The following is a 27,203-nucleotide window of genomic DNA, read 5'->3' as shown; positions in this document are numbered from 1 at the left end:
TCACTGTTTTAAACAGTAAAAAATAACAGTGAAAATATCGATATTTTTCGCGGATTTTCTGGGAAAATCGATATTCCACCGAATCCAACAAATAGCCTCTATATATCCATCCTTTTCAAAAGCATCGTCATACCAGTACTTTCAGTACATTGATTTGCTGATGCAACCGAAGTTTTACGTTGCTTCCATTTTTATTGCTGTTTTATTCATTTTGAAGTTTTAAGATTGTGTTTTTATTTGATATAATTTCTGCGAACTCACTAAAACATGAACAAATGATATTAATGAAAATATGTTTAAAATGCTAATTATCTTACATTATGAAGGCTTGTTATAAGCTTCAGTGTGTACATTGCGTAATCATGGTTGTAAATTGTGTGGGTTTTTTGTTGTTGTTGTTTTTTCTTTGGGGGGGGGGGTTGTTGGTTCTGGGTGTGTATAATTGTTGTGTGTGGGGGGTGTTTTTTTTTTTTTTGGGGGGGGGGATATCCATTTTAAAATGTTAAACCACATTTTCTGCAGATGAGACAGTTTCTGGCTGTTCTCATATTTTCGGGATGCCTTAATAATGGGGCTAGTGGGACCACCTACTGCACCGTAGACGATGACACACCTGTATTCAGCGCCCCTGATCTCGGCTCCAGAGTTGTCACACTGGTCGAGAGGAACACATGCTTCCATGGTGACATGAAGGGGGAATGGCTATTCCTGCAAGATACTCCAGTAAATATGAACAGAGTCTAACATTTACAACTTTATTAGAGCACTTTTGTACACATTTAAGAATTTAAACACAGACCGTTAACACTATTTTTATAGTCAGGTTTAAATGACTTTTTTATCTGTATATATTGCGATTGACTTTATTTTGAGTTGTTGAGTGCAGCAGCAACAGTTTGTTTCATGACCGTTGAGAACTTAGCGTAAATCAGGTCAGCATATAAATTAATAACTATAGTAATGATGATAATATTATCGAACCGTTCCATGACGAAGGCTGTATTAGATACATCATTTATGACAACGCCCAACACGCATTATTTTGCATTTTGAATGGTGCGTGTACTAGTACTAGTAGTTTACAACAAAACAACTGGAAAGCTCATTGCACTTTTTAAAATAACTCATTTCAGAACGAAATATAGAACAAACGATATTTAAAATGTTAAAAAATTAAGTACGAAATGGGCACACAGTTTTTGTCACGCAGGGGCTAAATTACTAAGAAATTGAAGACGAGTGTTACTGTTGCATTATCTTACCGATCGTCATTATCTGTGTTTCATCGAAATTTGTTTTGTGTATAATTTTCATAATGACCTTTTCACTCATAGATTTATTACATTCATGGCTACACAGTAATCGAGGACACTGAACCAGCCGCTGATAAAAACGAAGCCAATGGTAAAAGTTAATACTCTTCTACTTCCGCTGTACAATAAATAATTCGATAAATAATTGTCATCAAAGGTATTTTTGAAGAGCTTTATGTCAAAACATGCGACTTTACTTTTTTTCTTGCATAGCGTTAATAATAAGTATTGTATAGATACGAATATGTCTCAGATGTACGTGTTGATGTCCCCATTTACGAGATAAATAATGCGAAACCAAAGTTAATTGCTGGAGGGATGAAACTATATAAATATCTACATAAGCTTATGAACTTAGTCACCTAATTGTTTTTTACTGTCGACTTACGCAGATTTATATATTTACTTTTAAGTATAAAGTGTCATCTTTGAAAATGTGTTCCTCGTAACTCGGTTGCTATAATTTTTAAGGTGATGAAACTTACAAAACAAATTATTCAGAACTTGATAACATGTGCATTTTGTGAATTTCCTTTCGTCAAATGAGGAGTTATTAGGTTTTTTAAACTAGTACAACTATTTTTTTTATTTGCTTCGTGTGTCAATCTAAACGTATTATTGCTAAAGTGATGGACGTTAATAAACATGGTATAAACCATCTTTACCTGTGTGTATGAGTATTTCAATGCAGTTTCTTTTTTTTAGAAACAAAAGAGAAAACACTCTTCTTAACATTCGAGCTCTTGAGTCGCATTCGATTCCAATAGTATTACTGCTGAAATATTGGATTTGAGCATATTAACAAATGTTTAATATTCATTCAGTTATGGCGGTTTTATAATTTGTTCCCCAATTTAAGACAGTAACAATAAATATGAAAAAAATAACATAAACAAATTGCTTAAAGGATTTGGATAATCTAGCACATGAATTCCTTAGAAAGACACACATATTTAAATACATTGAAAAAGAGTTGTTTAACGTTCAACATGTTTACATGTTACATCGTGATGTTTTTGATTCATGTTTATTGGTAGGGTTCCGAGAATATGATCCTAGGAATAAACAAAATGTTCGTTCAAGATGCGTGGATGTCGAAGGAATAAACACATGCGCTAGCGCACGATCAATTCCCAATCACAGACAAGAAAAACGGTTTTTAATGGGTAAGTGTTCCTGATGTAAGATTGATCATAAGTTGCATACTATTTGTACAGAAATTGATCCTAAAAAGTATTTCAATTTATATATGCACTGAGTGCTAGTTTTAAGAATCGGTGTAAGGAAAAACGGATTTTATTCCTGATGCAAAGAAGTGATGCTAGATGAAAGGCAGTGCTTTCCAAAGACAAGGGTCCCCCGCCGGTCCGCTAGCATTTAAAAATAGTACCCGGTCGTTTAAAGACTTCCGATCAGTGCTTTTGTTTAGTAACAAAAACTAGCCATTCTGTCCCACAAGCAACGTTTTCTGTTGTCGAATTAGTATTGTTTCTATGTAAAGTAGTTTCGTGATCGTTTTTGGGCAAGCATATCAATTCATTACCCGAGGCGCTTGCTTTTATATACCCAGATGTGCCTGTCGATTCGTCGTTGTAATAGAATATGAGAAGTACACGATGCCACACATCGTGTCACTTGATTTACGCATGGACAGTGGGAACACCCCTGTCCCGGTTGGGTGTCTTTTTCATCAAATCTTTGAATAGTTACATACGACATAATTTATACTTTACTTTTAAAACTGGAATTATAATGGAATACGGGATTATCGAGAAAACGAAAGAGATGGAAAAAAAATGTAAGTATGGTGTAATAATTAGAGTCTAGTTTGTACCGATGTTTTGAGAAATGGATCGAGACGATATTATACGTATCTAAATTGATTAAAACATTGTTTGTATTGTTATCAATCATCAAACAGTCATTTTGCATGATAAATGAATTTAAAACAATCAAAGAAGGCATTGTGAACTCTTCATAACCCATTCTAATGGTCCTCGTTCATCTGAAAGAAAACCTGTGGAAAGCACTAAAGGTATATAGTTCTGTAATACTTTTGAGAGTGCCAATGTTGAAAAAGCTTATGCCTATATAATATTCATTTTAGAGGAAAACGTAAAAAACAACATATGTTTATCGATATCTATTATCAAAGAATAAAAAGGAAGTATAAGGCAAAAATAGTTTTGCCTTATTAACGTTGAGGTCACATTGATGCGAAATGAAACATACTCATCTGGACTTGAATAACAATGCGGCCTATGGTCTTAGATACGCCGTCGATCATGCAAATCGCCAGCCTAACGTCGACTAAACAAATGGTCTGAAATAACTCGCACTTGATATGCGACAAATCGGCAACTAATGATAAAATGATTGTGTAAATTAACGAAATCATGATGGTCCAAATAGTTTAGTTGTTAACAGACTATTTTTTTGTATTGTTGTTTTATACATTATGAATTGGAAATAACTCCAGTGGTACAAAAATAAGTTACCGCAGCAATGATATGTGTACATACTCATCGAACACATGATTTATATTGAACATTGAACATTGTATCCACTTATCATAACTATTGGTCCATTGGCAATCCCAGCCATTCAATTTTCAGCATATTTCTCTGTGGACTTAATTAAAGGGGAAACTCATGCGGTACTTGGTATTTGGAAGTGAACGACATTATAAAATATCTACTGATGGGACAGTGTCCGTGTGGGTTTCATGATATATATTTTACAGCAGTGTTATACAAGTTAGTATGTGAAGTAAAACGGAAAGAGTTGTGATCATGGATTCATTTTAACAGCATTATATACGATGTTAATAGGTGATGCAACATGGACGCAGTGGATTGAATGGTCTGAATGTAACACCGCTGTGTGTAATATCGAGGGAACGAGGAATCGTACACGACTGTGCTTTGTACTGAACCCGAATGTCCAAGCGAATTGTAATGGCGGTGACTCGATACAATTACAGAAGTGCACAAAACCTTGTTTGGGTAAATTTTATTATATTCTCAGCAGAGAGATTTTAAACCCAACTGAGCACAAAGTGCTTGGGATGGGCCTTGTTTGTAATATTTATAATATATGAAAAGATGTAAGCTTAAGTAGGAAAAAGTGGGTGAATTTCGATTCGAAAGTAGCCCTCGAAGAGTAAATCGCATGTATATCGATAATTTAGCAGTGCATAATGTTCTGCGCATGTGAACACTTAAAGCATAACTATTCCATTGCATCATTTCCTTGTTAGATGTCTTTGATCATAACCGCTGCAGAATACTTATCCACATATTATAGTATATGATCATAGTATATTATACATGAACATGGATCTTATAAAAATATGTAGCTCTAATCATTTAAATAACAATTGGGTTTTAAAAAATGAAATGATTAATTATAATATAGCACTTATTATAAAGCTGCTAAGACCCATGTATTGCTGTAGTAATGGTTAAGTGATTATGCGTGCGTTAGTCTCTTAGTCAAACTATTTCGTTACTGTAACGTCATCATAAATCTTGTTTTTAGCTAACCTGAGCAAGAAATACTCATGTTGAATTATTGTCTATAAATTGAGAGCGTAATCGGGCATCTTTCAGTATGCGTTGTAATGTATGCGTCGTCAAATTTAGGCTTGTTGCCACTAAATATGCCACAATTTTCACTTTGTTTAAATATTAACCTTGAAACTTGCTAGTCCAAGTCCGATTCCGGGACAAAGGTGGGTTTAAACCAGGTTGCAAGGTTGCATTTTAGAAGAACGTTATTCCACTATAGGAACCAATATTGATGAAATAATATTAATATTGACAATTTGAATGCCAAGTTTGAACTTGTGTCAAGTGAGTCCAAAACAAGATAACCAGGTAAAATGTAAGAACATTCAACTTATTACTCTTAGCGTTTTGGTGGTACTTTAAATATTTTCTTGAAAATAACTAAGCCGAGTTTTAATCTTGGTCAAGTTAAGAAAGAAAGGTATTCAGCTAACTGTGTAGCCCACAACCCGCTGACAAGCATACATTGTGAACATATGTGACATCCTATGGCACGACTTGTCTTGCCCTTTGTTTCTATTGGCCAGACGTTTGATACTTAATACGTAACATCAGATTGTGGTCAAGTGCGACACAGGTATTGCCTTAAAGGTCATATTGTATAGTGACATTTTCATATATGTTTGTGGATATGAAAAATTTCATTAAAAAATTGATTTGTTACATTTGTGTAATGTTTTGAAAAGTCTTAGCTATAACAATAGACATATGGAAGCATAAGCAAGTGAACTAACCTTTCGTTACGCATGCTATAGAATCTTGAGTGAGTTATAAATGCTATGTTCAATAATTATTTTTTTTCATATTATTGAGGAAAAGGGTAACACACGCTTTATTATTTTATCGATTTCAAATGATATTAATCTAATAATGAAGCAATAATTTAAACATTGTTCCTAGATAGGAGTGTGAATTCACTTGTTTAAACATAATGTGAGCTTTTTTAAATCTATCATTTTTTCTGCAAAACGTCATTTTGAAAAAGACAAAGAAGTGGAAAAAGAAGTCCCTCAAATAATTGTAAACATTCCAATAGAAACAACAAGGCAAAGAGATTAATTAATGAGTGTTCTTTAGTGTGTTTCTGCTATGTTTCTTTAAATGAAGACTCTGTGTTTGATATTTTTCATGTCCCAAGGATCATAATTTATGCCGCAACTGTCAATTGTTATATGCACATGTCATTCTGTTCGTGAGACGTATTATTCTGCATTACTGCTAGAGTGATTAAGCTTATCAAACATATAGATCTCCATGTGCATACCTTTATTCCCTGGTTCAAGTTATTTTCGACAAACCCATAGTTATGACAATTTTATTAAACAAATAACGTTTTCTTTTTGCGTCGTACGTAACTCGGAATACATTGAGTGTCGATATATGGTACTTCAATAATCAGCATATGAAATTCCGAACCTCCATGATTTGTTCCTATCTGTGCGAAATAACGGGAGTAATGGTCCTTTTCAACAACAAAACTCCCCTCCTTTACCCCTTGGCAGATTTTGAAGAATCGTCACAAAAATTATCCTTGCGTGACCCTCTTTAAAATTTAATCAAATCGTTCCGGTCAATTAAATAAGTATGTCGCAAGAGATAAAAAAACATTAACAAATATATATTAAAAAAAATGATTTATATGGAATTATATTCTTGTCAGAAATCATATAAAATGCTAGCCATCATATGACATCTTCGTTTTATTATTTAAATCATTTGAAATAAATATTAACGTAGTTATAAAACATTCAACAGCATCGCATTATTTAAGAAAAAAGGCACTACAATGTGGAAATGAAACGAATGATAAGTTACTTATTGTCATATGTTTCTTAGTTGACGGTAGCTGGGGAGCTTGGGAGGGCTGGTCTGTCTGCTACTGTAACGGATTTCGTCCGCGATATCGCAAGTGTGACAGCCCGCCTCCCTTGAATGGCGGACATGTTTGCAACGGTTCTGAGTTCGAAGTGGGTATGTGCAACCGAACAAGCAACACTAACTGTCCAGGTATGTACTGCAATATTTTTGTTTATGATGAATAATGTTTAGCTAAAGGGGAACATATCCATAAGCTAACTCTATTTGAAAAATTGTTTAGTTAACAAACATACATATTCATGTTAACAAAAAGCGATATGTATTTCTGTATGGATACATATTTTTAATACTTAGACATACAAGTTATTGAATGCGTCGCCATTGTTTGATATTAATAGTTAATGGAAAGTGGACTGACTGGTCAGCATGGTCCACTTGCTCGGTAAGCTGCGAGAATGGAACTCAATCTCGAAACCGGTACTGTACTAACCCACCTCCAGCTTATGGAGGAAAGGATTGTGGTTTAGATGATAGCGCGTTTCAGAATTGCAGTACCTCGATACCTTGTCCAGGTTTGATGTGTAAATTACATAATCAGTACATTAAATCAGGCTATGTTAAGCGAAGAACTTAAATTGATACAAATTCAAAAATCCAGTTACATAACGAGCCTTGTGTATACAGCAATAGAATCATTATAATTAAAGATCGGTTTTCACGTGCGCGAGATGTGTGTCCGTATAAAACAGTATTTGAATAATTTTTATTCATTAACACCATAGCATTAGAAGTGTGGAGCTGTACGTAGTTTGTTTAATAACACAATAACATAAGAAGTATGAAATGACGTTGTTTTGTCATTAACACCATATACTTAATAACGTCGAAGGAGAGGTTTAAGATTCCGTTTGTGAATGTTTGTGAGTGGTGGATCACAGCTCGTATGTTCCGCAATCAAAGGTTTTGCTCGCAATGCCCCTTGACGACCCGACGACGTGTGGTTTAAAATACTCAAGCACCTCTGTGAAAGTTCAAGATCGAATATCACAAATGTTTTGAATCCGCTCTGTAACATTTTAAATCATGTCAGGATTTATTGAGTTATTAGTATTCATATTCTTTTTAACCAGACAATATGTCGCTTACAACTCGCGTGCTTCAAAACTCATGATCAGCAGTCCTAAACTTATGCTTCTGCTTTATAATTTTCAATGCATTAAATATCACTTCAAATTGTCTCAAAGTTCATGCATTATCGGAAACCGTTTGAAACGTTTTAATGCCTGAAAGTATGTTGCTATAACATCATATTTTATTTCCCAAGCCCAGATAGTTTACCGAATAAATGTGGGTTACTCTTCAGTAACAGGTCACATTTACAAATCAAAGTCACCAGATAATTTAAATGTTTGTGCTGTACCTGCTTAATGCCGAGGTTGAATTGAATAAAAAAAAATAAGTTAATGTTTCCATTTGATACCATATTTTGTTTGACTCGTCCTGAAAAATTATTAGTAAGATACCCAACGGCTCGGTTAGGAATATTGTTGTTGGTTATTAAACACCCATTAATAAACATGTTATTTATAAATGTCAACTTACATTTCTAGAAATCTTAAACAGAAACAAATCTTTATTTTACTTTGTTACATTGTGTAACCCAAGAGCGCGATTCTGTATAAATATAACATAAACGTATGTCATTGAACACTTGATTTTTTTCTATCGTAGATCAAATCACATGTACGTTCGATGCGCCGTTAAATTGTACTTGGCATAACGTGGACTTGTTTGACAATATGGACTGGATTGTGTTCAATGGCTCGACGAACACTGACGACACGGGGCCTAGCTCGGATCATACGTTTGGTAACAGTACTGGTACGTTTGATATTCCTTTTTTATACTGTTAAAAAGATAGCGGAGGGTATTTGTACTTCATACAGATGTAAAAAGAACTTGTAGTTTAAATTTTTTCGAAATTATGTGAAAATATGTGTTGGTGCGTTTCATTAAAAAAGACAATGATCTTAAAATAAGTATTGGTGTTTTCATTCTTCAAAACATATAATATAATGATGATATGTTTTATAGTTGATAAAATTGTAAAATAGTTTTGATGTTGTTCATCCTTCAACGTTTTTATATATTTCATTGTTATGTAGATATTAATACATTCTTAAATAAATATGAATATACAAAAACTAATATGGTTAATTGTACCAGCAATTGTTTTAGGCAAATACATCTACCTCGAGTCCAGCGCTCCAAGCGAGGAATGTGACAAGGCCTGGTATCAGAGTGGCATCATACAGCCCGGTTTTAACGCTCCTGTCTGTGTTCAATTCTGGTATCACATGTATGGTGCTGATATCGGAAGTCTCAACATTTACATGGCTACTGGTCCCAAGCTTCCAGGGAAATTGCTGTGGACTGTAAGTGGGAACCAGGGAGATGTCTGGAAGTCTGGACATGTACCTTTGAGCTACACTTCAAATATTTCGGTAAGATTGTATCATATTATTATATCACTTCGAATAAGACGATTTCACTACTCTTAATTAAGAATTTAAATGATTTGAACTTATTCTTTTCAGGTTTCGGAAGTCATAGTCAGAAAATGTTCTTATGAAATTATTTCAAACTTGTTTATTCTATATAGTACGATATGTGTTAATATTTACTGAGGTTGTTTAAAAATATCATTCTTTCCGATAACTGTGTTCATTTCTATAGATTTAGCATCAGCCCTATTTTGTATTTTTTTAATATGTGTGTTAATACTTTAGTATATTATCTGTATGAGGACAGTTTTTATCACATGCATGTCGTTTCTATATCATCGAAGGAGGGTATATATTAATATCTCACCCCCTACAAAAATGACCTAATCCGATTGGCTTAGAGCGGTCGCGTGCCTAATGTGTATTTTCCATACACCTCGAGTAATTTCCATACAACTCGAGTAATCCAGTAGTCGGTTGAGATATAAATAATCGTTACATAGTAAGTATCTGATGGTTATTGGATATACACTTTCAGTACTTTCTTACCATACTCGAACTTCGCTCTCCTATGGTATTTTATTACTAAGAGTGTATATCCCATACACCATCAGTTACTTACAGTGTAACTAATAATCGCATCAATTGTCCTTCCGACCAGTACATCCCTGTTTTATGTGCAGACCATAACTCAGGAAGTATTGAAGTATTTAATCACAGCCCAAATAGATACGGTAATTCATTTTGCAGATTATAACTATGTGTCATACCATACGTACATATAGTTCACGAAGTTTTGATAAGAGTTGCGGAGTGAAAGAGCCATGTCTTTGATATTTGTGAAAGTATCTCCCGTTGATTAATTTTTCTATTCAAAGCATTACTATTTGAATAAAAGTGATAAGTACTAAAATTTGTAATAAATAAAGTTCTTTTTGATCATGATTTTAAATAAATAAATAAAACATGTATGCTTATGCCAACTTTGAAGGTCAAGATCAAACGTTTGTTTAGAATATTACGTAAAGGGCATTCGGCAAACAAGTAACAGCACATTTCTGTTCGAAAAATTAGGAGTTATATATTTCTTAAAAACTCGATTTATTATATTTAATTTAAAGATTATGTTGGTGTTAAAAAGTCAAATTGTACATTGGAATATATACATACATAATAAAACAAAGTTTAAAATATATTATGAAAACGGAAAAGTAGCATTCCTTCATTTTTTTGCATTCATAAAGCAAAAGCAACAAGGTGTAATAATTTTGTAACAAAATATTACAAAATAAAATAATTAAATACTGACATTTCCATTAAACATACATATAGAACTTTTACAATATGAAGTTGCAGACGAATTGTCATATTTTTAATGTACAAAACCAAAGAGGAAAGACAACATAAGCAAAAAGTGTTTGACGTGCTTTTCTTTTTAAAAGTTATTACTACAAATTCGAGGAAATATCACTTTTGAATTTGCATTATAATATATCAAAATGTTCAATTTAGGTTATGTTCTGAGGAAAGTTGGGTGCACATATTAATTTTACCTTCCACCAACCGCTCGTTTCTTTTTCTGAGTCTAAAATAATTTAAAATCATTTACGAGGCCGATATAAATTTGTGTATAACTCCTTTTAAATTAAAAGTAAATATATATGTATGCTCTCAGAACGGGGAAGCATTGTTACAATCCTTTTCGTAATAATACGTTCTGCAATAATGTTATTGCAAAACGGGTTAGGTTGTCTAAATGCAATTTGAAATGTGTATAAAAACGCTTTGAAATAAACCCGTTTCCAATAAAATCGTCACACATGTATTAATTAATTCAAATCACATGGGAAAGTTAATGAGAAAGTTTCAAATGCCGTATTTTTAAGAAGGGAAAGACCGCCAATAGTATTTATCACCAGAAATGTTGCACGTGTTGAGTATTCAGCTGATATATTCCATGTTGCAATTATAGATTATACAAACATGTCAAATAATATCCGTTCAAATAAACAAGGTTTGATATTTTATGTTTCAATTTTCAAAAATGTTACTTTTTAAGGTGGATACATATCAAAGGTTCATATTGTGCATTGTCCAATTAAAACTGTTCAATGAACAAAAAAAAGTGTTCAAAATGTAAAATAAACATTAACTTCTACACACAAATCGCATGCACAACGCACATAACTTTGCCCCAACTCTAACGTTTCATTACAAAGGTGAATGCTAAGATATACAAATCGGCAACAGTAACTTTAAATAACTGCCACGGCCGGGAACCATTGTGACTTCACACGAAATTTTAATCCCGGGTAAAATGTCTAGATAACAAACTGATGACTACCGGTTAAATGTAAATATTGATTCTTCTGGTGCAATAACGAAAATGGTCAACTTCGATGAATAAAGTATGTATCAAAAATGTTTTGTATCATAAACTGTGGGATATTTTACCGATATTATATAAAGTTTGTTGTATTACTCAAGTAATTTTCTTCATATGGGTTTTCGTCTGATATTGAATTTTCAGGACAACAATTGACACATAAATGTTTTGTTTCAGATTCCATTTTGGTATCCTTTAAATATGCCTAACTGCCATGTCAGATTAGCATGATGATGGTCCTGTTCACCTAGACTTTGTGTGTGCTAGAACGTGATAAATGCCCAAGGCAAGTGTATACTAAAATAACATTCAGCAATTAATATGAACACATTATTATAAGATTCTAGAACATATGTTTTAGTCTGTACTGATAATATATCAAATTAACCAATGTTTACATGATGGAATACTGAATTATTTGTGTATTGTTCAAACTTATTTATTTTTAAATGAACATATTAAATAAACCACACTTTTGAAGTTGTATCTATCATCTTTTTTAACAAACATGTTTTGTTCAAATATAAGATTTTCTTCCTAGTCGCTTGTCTTTTTTTAATGTCATGATTCATATGTTTGCTTAATTATTTGTACACACTTTTTGTATAAATAAAAGACAAAGAAAGTAAAAGCACATAAGTTAAAATGTGGTATTCTTCTGTTGTTTTTCAGACTTGAAAAGGGTTCGTCAAAAGATTTGAACCAGTTTAAAGGTGCGAAGCTGTGTAAGAAGAACATGAACACCATCGAACGACACAGAATGTGTTGCTATGCAGCAAATTTAATATTACAACTGCAGTGATAGAGACTGGGACTCTGCTTTATTCAGTGGTGTTTACGGAAAGCTTTTTCTCTAAACGAACTATATAAACAAACCATTTTATATTTATTTTTGCATAATCAATACAAAATGTATTCATTAATTGAGGTATATAGTTTATTTATGTTTTTTTGTTTCTATGTTATTACTGATATTGATTAAATGCATATGAACTCTGATTATGCATGTTAATAAAACAGTGGTTTCACAACAAGTAACAGTATAAACCAATAATGCTTGTTTGTGGTCTGTTAAAGTTTCTTTAGTTTCCAATATTATGTCATGTTTTTTTTTTCTTGATTTGAGAAAGGGCCTGTTTTTCCAATTTGGGGAAAAACTATTGAAAAAACTGGAAAAGGGGCAAAGATTTCCCAAAATTAGCTTCAAATTTGGGGGAAATTGCATCATTTTTAAAGAAATTTTCTTAGGGCAAGGGGCTTTTGTCTTTAGGGAAGGGGCCTATATAAGGCCCTTGCTAAAGAAGGAAACAAAGTCCTGTATATCCATATGGGTTTCTTTAGTTTATCTAAATAAACACTACATTAATAATTGCATTACAATTTAATAGGCATACAAATCTTACATGTTAAAGACTCGTTATTCAGTAGCAACTTCATAAAGAAGTACAGCAGTATTCCCAAAGTTTAATCTGCCAATTTATGAATTTGCAAATCTTGCTATACCAACACATTAAAGCACCAATTGACACTTAACAATCATCATCAAAATTTCTTGACTTTCGGGTTCACTATACCAACAAACATATTAAACTGTACAAATACATGAACTCTATTTCATATGAAATCTGAATATCTGAAAATACTTAAAAAGAATATCTACGATTTTGTCAAATATTAATGAATTTATATAAAAAGTGTAAATACTAATTATATATATATTTCAATATAAAATAAAAAACAGTTCAGAAGAACATGTGTCGAAAAATGCGAAATAAATCAGTTATTTAATTCTGAAATCGAAAACGGCTGTACAGTCGAATTCGCCAGCATGTATATCATGCATGTACGATGTGAAACTTAACTTACTTTAACGGTTCATTTAAAATTCCTGCAACGATACGACACACGAACACTAACTCTGGTCCTAATAATAAGACGAATGCTTCGGTTATTGTAGGAAAATATGTTCGTCACAATCGGCTCGGGACGCTTATTTGTCTTTGCTGCATTTTATGAAATTCGTATTTACTGTATAATTTTTCTTGCTTATTGTGTGTTATTGTAACATATTATATCAATATATTACAATTTAACACATATAAAAAAATCGTAAAATCTCGCTTTAATGAAAATACTTAACGAAAATACTCAACGGCCCCGGTAATGAAAGGCTGCTGCAAGATCTTATGACAACTACACCATGTAATAAACATGAAATGTTGTTCGATTTTTTAAATTGTCAAAATTTGTGATTACATTTTTATTCAATGTTTACTTTGAATTTTTTTTTTCATTGCAATACTTGCACCATCAGGTTATTTAACAGAACAGTTTTTTGGTTTGTCAAGCCTGGTCTATTAAAGTGTTAAAGACCATTACTCCATGTCACTTTTGAACATGTATTATTTTATGTTAACTGTTTATTATAAAGATATCACTTCGAGTCTCTAGAAGATACTTTCATCTCCTCCCTGAAAAGAATAAAATACAGAATGTAAATCATATGAAGGCAAAACTACTGTAAACCATTAAAAATAATAAGTAAATACAGATTACACGCCATACTGATAACAAATCAAATAAAAAAAACACTTATTTTGAATGACTTGAATAATATTCTGGTTTTCAATGGTTTGCTTATCGCATAGAAAATTTGCATAATCATATATATTAAAATAAAATTTGTTAGAAAAAATATGATTGTGATATAGATGACCATGTGTAAAAAAATAAATAGAGAATTTGAGTAAGCACCTCAAACGAAATATGCTGAGCAGACTCACGAATAAGCTTTGGAAGGAAAGGCACAGTCTTTTCAAGTTTGCTTATCACATCATATAAAATCATGTCTAGCAAAAGATGTTTTCTAGGCTACACATCTCTTCGAGTACATTGACATGTTTTGACTGTTATCAGACTCTTTTAGTCATTCGCTGTTCTACGTTGTGGTGCGCAAAAGAAGGCCGGTCGGATATGTTGAATCTTCTATTTTTTAGGTATAATAGTAGTTGGCACTCCATCCATGGTCAATATGGCCACCAATATCTTAAAAAAGACAATTATCTTATATAACTAAAACCTACGTATTACAGTGTAGTCATATGAATGTTAATCTTTGGTATACTTATCTTACTACACAAGTGTCCTTAAGCTAATACAAATAACAAATTCAGCTGCAGTGACAATCATTAAATTACATTTTATGTCCAGTATATGTCTAGTGTTATTCACCATACAGTATAACCTAGCATTTAAAATTTAATAAATTCCTCAGAAAATCACCAAATACTTAATAAAGCATTCTTTTGATACCGTATTGCTATAGTAGTTAATGTCTGGTATCACATGCATGTGAGTTAAATTCTCCACACAGTTCTAATTTTCAATAAATCAACATCAATATACTATACCCCACTCACCATAAGCATTCGTTTAAGTTTATTAAAAACGTGTTTATGCGGCTGACACAACATCAAAGCTAATATTATACATATTAAAACAGTTATCAAACACATTCAACAATTATTGCCAATAATTTTAAATTATAATTGGTATTCTTACCTAACACGGATTGAAATGTGCATGATTCCAGCAAACCTTTCGGCCTAATCAGTTGATTTTTGAAAGTTTCTACACGTCAAGGATCCATTCTGGTCTGATCTGTTGGTGATAGTGTCGACCTGTAACAATACATGGGTAATTTTTAGTTAATATACATGTCCATTATCTGTAATATTGTTAACAAACCAAGCTTATAACAAAGAAACAACAGTTTAAAACTGCCTCAGAAACTAAGTGGTATGGTGTTTGCCTCGATTGCATGAGTTTGTGGGTTCAATTCTTAGCCGCATCATACCAAAAACGTACTGAAACGGTACCAGTTTCTACCTGTGGTTAACGATTACCACTTTGCAGGAAATCATGGGCTTCTTCTAAAAAATGAAATGAGACCCTCGTGGTGATGGATTCCATTAGGAATGAGGTGTTGAGTGTGACTAATATGTTGCCAAAACTTGTTTGTCAACACTTCGACCTTAAATAAATTTCTATAATCTAACCATCAAATATAATTAAAACAATATATCACACAGATGAAAACAGTCTATTTTATAAAATAAACATTGAAAAGAGGACCAATACATGATTCCTCTTTGAACTATCACACACAATCTCTGTCCTGTGGTCCCGTGTACTCTCATACACGATGAAAGCCCTGTCTCTATTGTACGTCTTTGGTAAGAGAGAACACAATTGAACTAGGGTAGATGGTGAAAATACATAGGGCATGAATATCCCATTAAATTGGAATGTCACTCCACCACAAATTAGTTGAGCGTAACCAAACTGAGTCTGGTCTGCGTTCAATAGATAATGGGGGCAGACTGCCATGTCAAATCAGAATTAATGTTTAAACCTAAAACGTTAACGAAAATAATCTAAATTAATAAATGCCATGTTACTTGTGCATTTACATTTTGTTAACAAGTAAATTGTTTACAAATTACAGCGAGCAGGTGGTCGAGAACCACTTATTGTGTGATCCAATGTGCCTAACACCAATCTGCATCAATGAATATAACAATAATGATGATGATATATTGAAATCTTAATAAATCCTTACATTGGACCTATCAAGACTATGAAGTTAAGCTGGACAGTAAGTTCTTCCACGATAACAGAAGGCAAGCTACTACTAACTACAGTTTGTACCCTAACCCCGGTTGACTTTGCGGTTCACTGCTTAATATCGAAATGCGTTGTAACATGTTGAATTGTGATTCGTCAACTTGGTTTCTGAACAATTGTATAGTGTACACTTATTAGATGCTGACTTGTGGCAGATTACTAAAACCGATTATACATCATAAAAAACAGTCAAGATGCTAATTTAGTTTTTCATCGACTTCCTTACTTCATTTTCTGATCTGTAGTTTTAGAAGTTACATGTTTGTATTCAAACATTTAAATCTGTTGAAGTAAGTCTATACATGTGTACTGTTGACATCGGTCGAATTAAAATCAAAATATCTCTATATTCATTAATTGATTTATTTGCATATCAATTTTGAAAATCGGAACATTCAACGTTTTACTCTTTACAATTGTACAAAACAGATATTCAAATGTTGCATCGAAGCATTTAAAAAGTGCTCTGTTTAACAAATGAGCTGAATATTCAACACGTACAACATTTCTAGTGATGAATATTTTTTGCGGGCTTTCCCTTCCATAGTATTTTAATAATATTCATGAAAACGAGACGAAACTATGAGTTTCGACTAAAAACGAAAAGCATGGAAGGTAAGAATTTTTAGATTTAATAAAATAAAACAACAATTTATTAATTAAGTTAAGATAACCAAGAAATGCAATACATTTGTAAAAAACGTTTTGAAGTGTCTTATTGCATTGTGAATTTTGTGTGATAACCCGAAACCCGTGTCAAAATAAAATCATCGCATATATACTTATTGATGCATATTGAAAAGCTGAAAATAAAGTTACAAATGGCGTATTACGGATTTTCTTTTTCTTATTAGAAAAAAGTGTAATTTTCGACCAAACAATAAAAGGCCTTAAATGTGATCAAGTTTAAGTTCATAAGTAAAACTGATAAAACAATTTAGAATGTGTATAGAAAAAAATTTAAACCCGTGTCGGTATATAAAAACCTGGAATTGATAGTCTTATTGTAAAACGGTTTGTAGGGTCTTATTACATTTGATATGATGAAAATAATCCGTTTTTTTCCAATAAATCCATTTTGCAATTAACTCATCACGCATGCACTCATTGATGCCAATGGATTGGAAACTTTGAAAAAAAGTATCAACTGTCGTCTTGAAGAAGTGTATTCGTCAAAAAATTAAATTCGATCTAAGTGATCCATTGTATTTGCACATGTGATAAAACAGGACAGAATGTTAATCGAAGATGATTTTATGATTGAATATTTAGGTGAAAAAAAAACACAACAAAATGCAATAATTTTATTTGAAAACGGTTTGCCTTATTGTAAATAAAATATTTTTAAATAAAAATCCGTTTTGCATTAAACATGTTTCGCAATGAACTCATTACACATGTACTTATACATTAACATTGATTTTAAACGCTGACAAGAAAGTGTCAAATGTCGTTTTTACGGATCTTTCCTTTTAAAAAGACAGAAGTGTACGTTGCGAGCTAAAATTAAAAGACAATGAAAATGTTCAATTGCATGAGTCAATGTGATAAGACAGTACAGGGTGTATCAAGGGTGATTTCAAGTTAATATGATAAAACAACACATTATGTAAATATAAAGAGATTTAAATAAATTTCGGAATTAGAAAAAGAAAACACAAAGCGAAATGAATTTGGTGTAAGTTTTTATTCAGGAATGTTTGTAACATACACGCATGCATAATATGTTTAAAGATATCATACAAATTCCAATGTATATCAAAGTTGTACATAGCATGTCATGAACAAATGTACAATGTGTAGTTATCATTGTTTAGGTCTCATATTCATTTCTTGACTAAAAATGAGGAAAAATGAATATATATATAAACAGATGCTTAAAACGTTCCATTTAAGAAAAAGCCAAATAAATATTTAGATTATAGCAGAAGCCACTGTTGGGAACGGTTTCCATGGCGATATTGGACTAGACGACCTGATGTTCACACAGTCGACATGCTTTCTGTACCCAAGCATGGCTAACGCACAGTGGGCTGCTACATGTCCGACCACAACAATTAGCCCAGGGCGTAAGTGGTTAACATAATATATGAATTAAGTTGCCTCCACGATGTACGTATTATGCTGATGAAATATTCGGGCTTATGTAACACCAAACTCTTAGCCATGTTGTCATTCATAAATAGTTGTATTTATGTATATTTTTTATTTTCGTCAAGCTTTTTGTGTAAACTAACTTGCAAAATTAATTTTCGAAAAGGCTAAAACATTTTCAATAGTATTTTTTTCATGTAGAATGTATATGTAACACACAATAAATACAATAAATTCATTCTTAATAAATAATGACCCATAAATTAAACGAAACTGTCAGAAAATATAAATACATGCAATTTGAGCGGAAAACAACCCGTCTAGTTTGTACCAAAACTTGACTGTATCTTAGGTACAAACCTTTCATTAAGAGGAGTTATCTGTAAGCATACTGTTTTTTTAACATTTGTATTGCAAACATAAACGAAAAAGATTATGTTGTTGTTTATTGATCAATTTAACAATTTAATTAAATACTGGCATAAACGTCAGTCAATGATGATAAACTAGTTTTTATTTCAAAATCTCTGTCATTATTGACGATAACGGAATTTGTATGCGTAGTACCGGAAAATAGTTCTACAAGATGCAATCTGAGATTAAAAATCACATTTTTGTGTCGTTAAGGCTGGTTTCTCATCATGAGACTTTTTCAAATGTCAATGTGTTTTCTTTACCATTCGTACTAATTGTGAATTATTTATGTTTGTTCAATAAACACAAGTGCCCAAGCATGTTTAGAAAACTTTACTCTAACAATTTGTGGAAATAACAGTGGAAAATAAGTGCTTTTGTAATAAAACTATGAAGTAGTATATTATTTTGTAAAGTGTTACTGATTCTGTTTCAGACGGATCCAAACTTATGTTTCAACAAAATTATATATCGTCCTTATATGCATAATTATTTAAAGACTTGTTTGTTTGGCACAGATTGGTCTCCCTGGTTTAATGGCCAATGTTCTGTCACATGCGGGAACGGAACTCTTACGCGAATGCGTCACTGCTCCTCGGGGCACACCGACGATTGTGCGGGAACCAGTAGCGAAGTGATAGGCTGCCAAAAACCTCCATGTGGAGGTATTACTATTCTCTATACAATTGATATGTATTGAAAACTAATATTGTTATGTATGTTAACTTTTTCTATGTCAACTTAGCAAAACGTTATATATTGTGGTGCGTTGCTGTCCGATGTCTGGCATGGGCTGTGTTTGGTGTGGCGTGTTATCAACAATAGGCCAAGACCCAATTAAATATGGTTTTTATAAACTGAAACTCGCTTTACAATCAACTTGAATGGGCTTTCTCTTAAATGACAATGATCAGAGATACTATATTTCAAAATTAAACGTTTATAATCAAAATACTAATTTTCTTCATACCTCTGAGGTCAAATTGACATCGCCCTGAAACTTTTATAATTACTTAAATGCTTACATGTAAAAATATTTTTAAAATCGTCCAAAATCTCAACAAAAACGATTAAAATAAGTTCCCTGTTTCAAAAACTGTCCACTCCTTAGAGTTCATACTTTCAATACACACACTTTATAAGAGTGTGTGTATTTGTTTAGGTACCTTTCAGAAAAATCGTTAACAATTTTACTAATTGCTAAACCAGACATGTATGTGTGTGCTTCTTAATAAAAAGCGTTTAAATGATCAGTTTGGAGCGAATGGTTCCTTGGCGACTGCTCGGTAACGTGTGGTGACGGCACCCTGTCACGTATGAGGATTTGTTCTTCCGGGCACGACGAGGACTGTCCGGGGTCTGCCTTCGACGCCATGCGTTGCTCGCAGGGGCCCTGTTGACGATGTTTGGCTCACCGAAAACAATTGTGAAGACTTAATGCAACTACATGTTCAGATTTGAAATATATTACTTGCAAAAATACAAATAAAATGAGTATTTCAGAGTTCTTTTCGAAAGTAGAAGTATATGTAAGTATAAGTGGTAGTAGATGTAGCAGTAGAAGAAGCAGAAGTGCGGTAGTAGATGTGGCAATACTAAAAGTTCTTATCATAGTAGTAGTAGTAGTAGTGATAGTAGTAGTAGTAGTAGTAGTAGTAGTAGTAGTAGTAGAAGTAGTAGTAGTAGTAGTAGTACTAGTAGTAGTAGTAGTAGTAGTAGTAGTAGTAGTAGTAGTAGTAGTAGTAGTAGTAGTAGAAGTAGCAGAAGTAGTAGTTGTAGTTATGTAAGTGCTTACAAATCTTATCAATATTAATTTGTAGAGCATATTAGAATCTAAACCTAGACAGACGATTTAATTGTAAGCTTCAGTTTGAAGATGATCTCCAGAGCAGTTTTGTCCACCGTATGCAATCCCCACACATAGTCGGACTCTGGCCTTCGTGACGTTTCCACAGGTCACGTTGCATCTACTCCAGTTCGACCAAAGTTCCCAGTGCCCGTCAGCAAGTTACAAATGCATTAAAAATCGATTAGTTACCAAAGTTGAAATGCAGAGCGCCAAGATAGCCTAGTTCGTTTACCTGTGTTATTAGGCTTGGTAAGTTTCAAACAAAAAGGCATGATATGATCAATATTGTGGTTTCATAAAAAATATTTGATATCTGGCATTCATGCCGTTTCCACAGGTCACGCTGCATCTATTCCAGATCGACCAAAGTTCCCAGTGCCCGTCAGCAATTTACAAATGCATTAGAATCGATTTGTTACCAAAGTTGAAATGAAGAGCGCCAAGATAGCCCTAGTTCGTTCACCTGTGTTATTAGGATTGGTATGTTTCAAACAAAAAGGCATGATATGATCAATGTTGTGGTTTCATAAAAGATATTTGATATATGGCCTTCATGCCGTTTTCACAGGTCACGTTGCATCTACTCCAGTTCGACCAAAGTTCCCAGTGCCTGTCAGCTAGTTACAAATGCATTAAAAATCGATTAGTTACCAAAATTGAAGTGAAGAGCGCCAAAATAGGCCTAGTTCGTTCACCTGTGTTATTAGGATTGGTAAGTTTCAAACAAAAAGGCATGATATGATCAATGTTTTGGTTTCATCAAAGATATTTGATATATGGCCTTCGTGCCGTTTCCACAGGTCACGTCGCATCTACTCCAGTTAGACCAAAATTCCCAGTTTCCGTCGGCTCATTGAAAATGTATTGCAAATCGATTAGTTACCAAAGTTGAAGTAAAGAGCGCTTTGATGGCCCTAGTTTGTTCATCTGGGTTATGTGGTTTAGTCAGTTTCGAACAAAGAGACATCATATAAGATAATCAATTTTTGAAGATGCCCTCAACCTGTTGTAAATATACGAAATATATACTCGTGTCAATATACACTTTGACCCCCCCCCCCCCCGCCAAAATCATTGCTACAAAGAGTATTTTAACTGTTCCTGGTAGGGTAGAAGATACTTAAATAAGTATCAAACGATTACAAATATCGGACCTCCGGAAAGTAGTTTTTTACGATTGCCGCTAAGATGGCCGCCAAAACATCTTATTGATCATAACTATGTAACTGTCCACTCAAATTTGATGATGTTGGTTTCTATACCCAGGGTTTAGTGGGCAATTAATACATAAAGATCATTAGACTTGGTGTAAATTCATTAAATTACACAGAAATCAAACATGGGGTTCAAATGACCGCGGACACAATACGACAACATAGACAAGGAAAACTTTGATTGAATTGTTGATAGCACTAGGAAGTTGATAAATAATGAAATCCAATTAATAACACTCAGCTGTTCACTATCACTTAATACACAATCACCTTTGTGAAAAGCGATTTTTTTTCAGAACGTTAAATTATCGCTGTCGTCCTCTTCACCTCCTCCTCCTCCTCAGTACCGACCTGCTTTGAATTGTTTGCATAATCAGTTTCCAGTTTTTAAGGGCCATATACAGAAGTGCAGGGGAGCCCATAGCGTCTGTAGCTGCATTGAATGGATTTACATCCTGCATAACAGGTACAATGGATGATTTACAATTGTTCTCTAGGTGCAGCATTGTTTTGATTGGAATTAACTGATCGTTGGTGTGTTCAATCCTCATTCTGTCGGTTTCATACTATTGACCATACCAAGAGTGACGAATGTTTCGGCAGTAGCCACTTTTTTGTGCAATGTCAAGGCGCAGCAAGTTTATAAGTGTATGAAAACATCGTATTATCAGATTAATGTTTGTCAGGCAACTACTTTATGGCGCATCAATGATGGTTTCTGCAGCCTTCCAATAAAAGGATTGGTCAAACGTTACAATTGTTGTACCCAGGGTAAATGTTGATCCTAAACAAGAATTTGACTGACGAATGCCCAGGGTTTTGGCTTCACTTATGAAAGATATGCATCATTCCCGGCGTTGCCTGCCTAAAGATGAAGGAGACCTCCCACAAAATATCGACCCTCTTGGCTTGTCATAATCACAAAATCGGGCAGACCCTCAATTACTACCTCATCACAAGCATGCCTAGCTAACCGGTACACAAAGATATTAATTTTGTCATATTTCTAGTGTTCAGCTTTGAGGTCAGATGATTGATATGTACAGAAAGTCTCACTTGTAGTGATGTTATTACAGCTCGTGGTCGACCTGCTTGAATAATAGCATGACAAACTGCCGCAAACGTGGGTCTGGTGTCGTTCCCAAAGAACAATGTCTCTAATAGTGACCGCAGACTAGTCGAAAGAAATTGTAGAGCCGAATCAATCGTTCAATCCTCACTAATTATATACCAATTCGTTAAGGTAATAACTTCAGACTTTCTGGCACGTGTGATTAGTCTGGAAGCAGTTTCAACGATAGCGCATTCTGGGACTCTTCATCTAATTCCTCACACTTTTGCTTGTTATATGATCTTAATATAGCGAAGTTTGTTCTTTCACCGTAACAATATCGCCCACACCGTCTCCCTCGGAAAAATGAAAAGTGTCATGGAAACTTGTTTAAGATGCTTTTTCAAACTGTAATTGTCATAAAGTTCTGATCTGGATTGCAAAGGTATCCTCGGGTTATTTCTCTAAAAGATGTAACAGTCTATTTTATTGTCTTCCAAAAATTCATAAAAGTAAAATCATTCAGGATTGGCAGTGGTACATGCCATCAAAAAGTGGTCCTCTACCAGGAATCTTTAAACAATGCCACTGTAATCAAATTTGACCATGCCCGTGGGCTCAAAGGGTGTATATTCGCTGGTATAGCAAACTATATATTTACCATTCGCTAAAAACACAAGACATGTGGTCCGGCCCAGCTATGTCGTGCGTTATCGTTTACCGGGTATATGACATATTATTCTAAATTAAACAACATAGTTAACCTATGTTATGGTCCGTATAATAAACCAACGTGTTAGTATTTTTTTTCACAAAACCAGAATTCAAATACAGGGTTTGATATTTTTTTTTTATCTACAATTTTTTAAATTAAAACCGGCTAAGACACGCCAAAGTTATTGGCATTTTCGTGACGTCATGTAATGTCCCATTTTATGTTTTACGTATTCTACCATTTAATTTTAAAATAAAATCGCTTAAAAATCCGCTTAAAACCAAAAATGTGAAAATTTGTCATTAAGGCACGTTTTTTTTCCACGACGCGGCCAATATATATATATATATATATATATATATATATATATATAATTTTGTTAAGTGCGCGTGCCATTGAACGTTAAGTTAAGCGAGAGATTGGAATTAAATTACCGTACACATAATTAAGAACTGAAACTATTCTGTCAGCTTGATTTATAAATCATGTTTCATCGCGCTAATTTATTCATTGTTTCAAAAATTGTGTATAAAAGCAAAACGATTGAAATTATGTCCGAAACCCAGCTCACATAAAATGACCTTTAACATAACGCCAGCAGACCCGATTGAATACACTTCATTTATTCCAATCAGGTAAATAACAAATACAATAATAAAACAGGGGAAGTCTACACTGTGTATTAGCAACCTGCTGTGATGATCCCTATCCTGTCAGCTCAATACACAGGCACCTGGCTACTGTACTGGAAAAAAGGATTTACTGCCAAAATAACTGATTTCATTTATTGCTAAATTTTTGTGTACATTTAAAATTAACAACGAGAATGGATCAATATCACCGTTGCACATTTTTATTAATTTCGCAGTAATCTGTTCTTTAAATAGTGATAGCCTAATTAAAGACGGCGCTAATAAAGAATAAAGTGTGAAGGTGGATATTAAGAAATAAGATCCATTTTCGCATGACACTGGCAGTATAGAATGTAGTCTTATATAAATAATACACATTTAAGACATGGAAAAAAGATAAATAAGACATATTTGAATCTCTCATTTCTTCAAAAAAATAAGCACGTAGTCACAAATAAATAAGATACATTAAAAAAAACTGAAAATATATATATATAAGATACATTTGCATATTTCATTTCTTAAAAAAAAGCTTGTGAATCTGAAGCAATACATTTATTACTGACACATTATTCTAAAAGTCGACAGACAACATAAGTTCAAAGAGGGAACCACAATTAAATAAGATCCATTTTCGCATGATACTGGTTGTATAGCAAGTAGTCACATATTAATTCTAGCTCGCATTAGTTGCGATAATTTTGTTAAGTGCGCGTGCCATTGAACGTTGAGTTAAGCGAGAGGTGCGAATTAAATTACACACAATTAAAAACTGATACTATTCTGTCAGCTTGAATTGTGCTAACATCATTAACTTAATAGTAACCACAAATTTACCAAGTTTATTGGAACCTTATAGGAATAATTCATGCGTGTCTGAATTAATCAGTTTTTAAGTCAGCCATACTTCAGGTCATCAAAATGTAAGGTATGTATTTTCTTGCATTTTAAATATGTTCTTTAGGTAAAATTACTGTGGGAAAGAAAACACATTTTTGTATTTAGGAAATGTGAATATTCATAAAATTCTACTAAGTTAGTAAAACATTTAACAGTATTTATCACTGCTCCTGTATGTATATGCATATAAACGCATGTCCTTATCACTCGATATTTGTTTTGTTCATGATGTTTTTGCGATTTTAAAATAACTTGACACAAATGATTACCATGTGAAGACATGTGTCGCACCAAACACCCGTGCCTTAAGCTCCTAAGGTCAAGATGAAACATAAAGATCAAAGCGAAAGAATGGCAATTCTACCAGAGGGTTTGATCCCGTGACGAGTACGATTTCAAATTCCAAAGGATCGGGAGTGTTATATAACAAAATTACTGTGCACGGAGGATGATCTTTGACACTGTTACGCACCAAATATTTTTGTATTCACGAAGGTAAAGGATACATGTAAAGGTAACTAACGCTCGATTGGTCATTGTCGGCTCGGGTACTACTTACATGTACCCCGGGTACTCTTAAGTATACCTACATGTACCCCGGGTACGGTATATATACTTACACGTACCCGGGAATTTTTCACGCTAAATCGGTCGTTGTCGGCAATTTTTTTTAAATTAATGATGTTCACATTTATGTCAAATGTCTGTTAAATTGCCTCTATATTATCGAAACTCATACTCAAAAAGCATTTTGATGCAATTTTTTTAAAGAGAAGTTTGTTTAAGGTAAACAATATTGTTTTAAGGTAATCGGGAGCGCGCTTTACGACATCGGATTTTCAGCGTTTATTACATGAACATATTTATTTGTATTCGTTTTTAAATCAAATGTTAGTGGTGCGTGATTTGAAAATTCGGTAAAATCTTGACAAAAATCTGCCTAACAAATAATTAACCACGCTTTCGCCCAAACATATTTCGTCAAACATGTGAATTTACCAACACTCGCATCGCTTCCTATTCGACCGTTACATATTCGTAAATCACGAGCTATGCATAACTTCAAAAAAACTGTCGCCAAAAGCGTTAGTTCGATTATCATTAGATGCCCGACGAATGTAAACATCAGTTTCGTCATCTGCTGATTGAGAAACAGATCGACCATCGTACAAAGTCCGATTTCAAGGCGTTTTAATCACACGAATACGCTACATTCCCATAATAAAAGAAAATAATGCCAATCTCTAGCAGAAAGTCATTTTAAGTAACGATGTTCAAAAAAGGAAAATATACACCGCACATTTTTTTTACATGAATCAATCGCCCGACATTTATCAGTTCATATTACTCACCTACCGAATAAAACAGTGGGAGTCTACGTTGTGTATTAGCAACCTGCTGTGATGATCTCTATCCTATCAGCTCAACTAACATTGTATTGGAAAAAATAGGATTACTGCCCAAATGACTGCTTTATTGCTATATTGTTGTGTCCATTTATAAATAGCAACCTTAAACAGAATTATGTTTATTCAAGAATAGCAATAGATTTGTTTTCGACTACATAACAAAACTAGCCTACTTATAAAAATCTATAAAATTATTAAAATTAGTATTTGCATAGAATTCAATAACAAGATTACAATCGGGAATCCTCGGACAATTCACTGTCCGAAGCGTTCAGATTGAACAAGATTAATTACCTTAAAAATAATAATCGATTTTAAGGCAAAAATACCTTCAATCAAATAATATATAAAATAAAAATACATAAATTAAAGCTTAACGTTGCGATTTATACCGCACCAGTCATACCAGTTTTTCCTCAGTTATTTACAACTCCTCGAGATCAAAATCTAACGAATTTTCCAAACATTCAATTAATACAGAGCAATATCTGGCTGTCATCATCGAACCTAAATTTGGTTGCAATGGAAGTCAAAATTGATATGCAATGTTTTGTTTTTCAACTTCTTGCTCATGAAAATGTTTTTTATTTACTTTCTCCATGTACATTAGTTAGTCCGTTTTAGCGTTATGATTAGCTCAACAATAATG

The 27,203-nt window shown here is 33.3% G+C and overlaps 1 protein-coding gene across 3 annotated transcripts in view; it reads left to right on the top strand.

Annotated features, from left to right (window-relative positions):
• Positions 1-20,281, top strand: part of LOC127881628 (MAM and LDL-receptor class A domain-containing protein 1-like) — a 29,018-nt gene extending 8,737 nt beyond the window's left edge. For all 3 annotated transcript variants that reach the window (XM_052429701.1, XM_052429700.1, XM_052429699.1), the window contains exons 2-12: positions 523-723; positions 1,335-1,404; positions 2,351-2,479; positions 4,145-4,318; positions 6,719-6,889; positions 7,099-7,272; positions 8,432-8,581; positions 8,939-9,204; positions 18,195-18,345; positions 19,303-19,449; positions 20,039-20,281. In XM_052429701.1, the coding sequence (XP_052285661.1) occupies positions 523-723; positions 1,335-1,404; positions 2,351-2,479; positions 4,145-4,318; positions 6,719-6,889; positions 7,099-7,272; positions 8,432-8,581; positions 8,939-9,204; positions 18,195-18,345; positions 19,303-19,449; positions 20,039-20,184 (1,779 nt within the window). In that variant the 3' untranslated portion in view covers positions 20,185-20,281. The remainder of the gene's footprint in view (positions 1-522; positions 724-1,334; positions 1,405-2,350; positions 2,480-4,144; positions 4,319-6,718; positions 6,890-7,098; positions 7,273-8,431; positions 8,582-8,938; positions 9,205-18,194; positions 18,346-19,302; positions 19,450-20,038) is intronic.
• Positions 20,282-27,203: the final 6,922 nt, after the last annotated feature.

The sequence above is a fragment of the Dreissena polymorpha genome, chromosome 5, assembly GCF_020536995.1.
Source record: "Dreissena polymorpha isolate Duluth1 chromosome 5, UMN_Dpol_1.0, whole genome shotgun sequence".
Classification (NCBI taxonomy): Eukaryota; Metazoa; Mollusca; class Bivalvia; order Myida; family Dreissenidae; genus Dreissena; species Dreissena polymorpha.
Note: the sequence above shows the minus strand (reverse complement) of the source record. Positions and strands in the feature narration are given on the sequence as shown.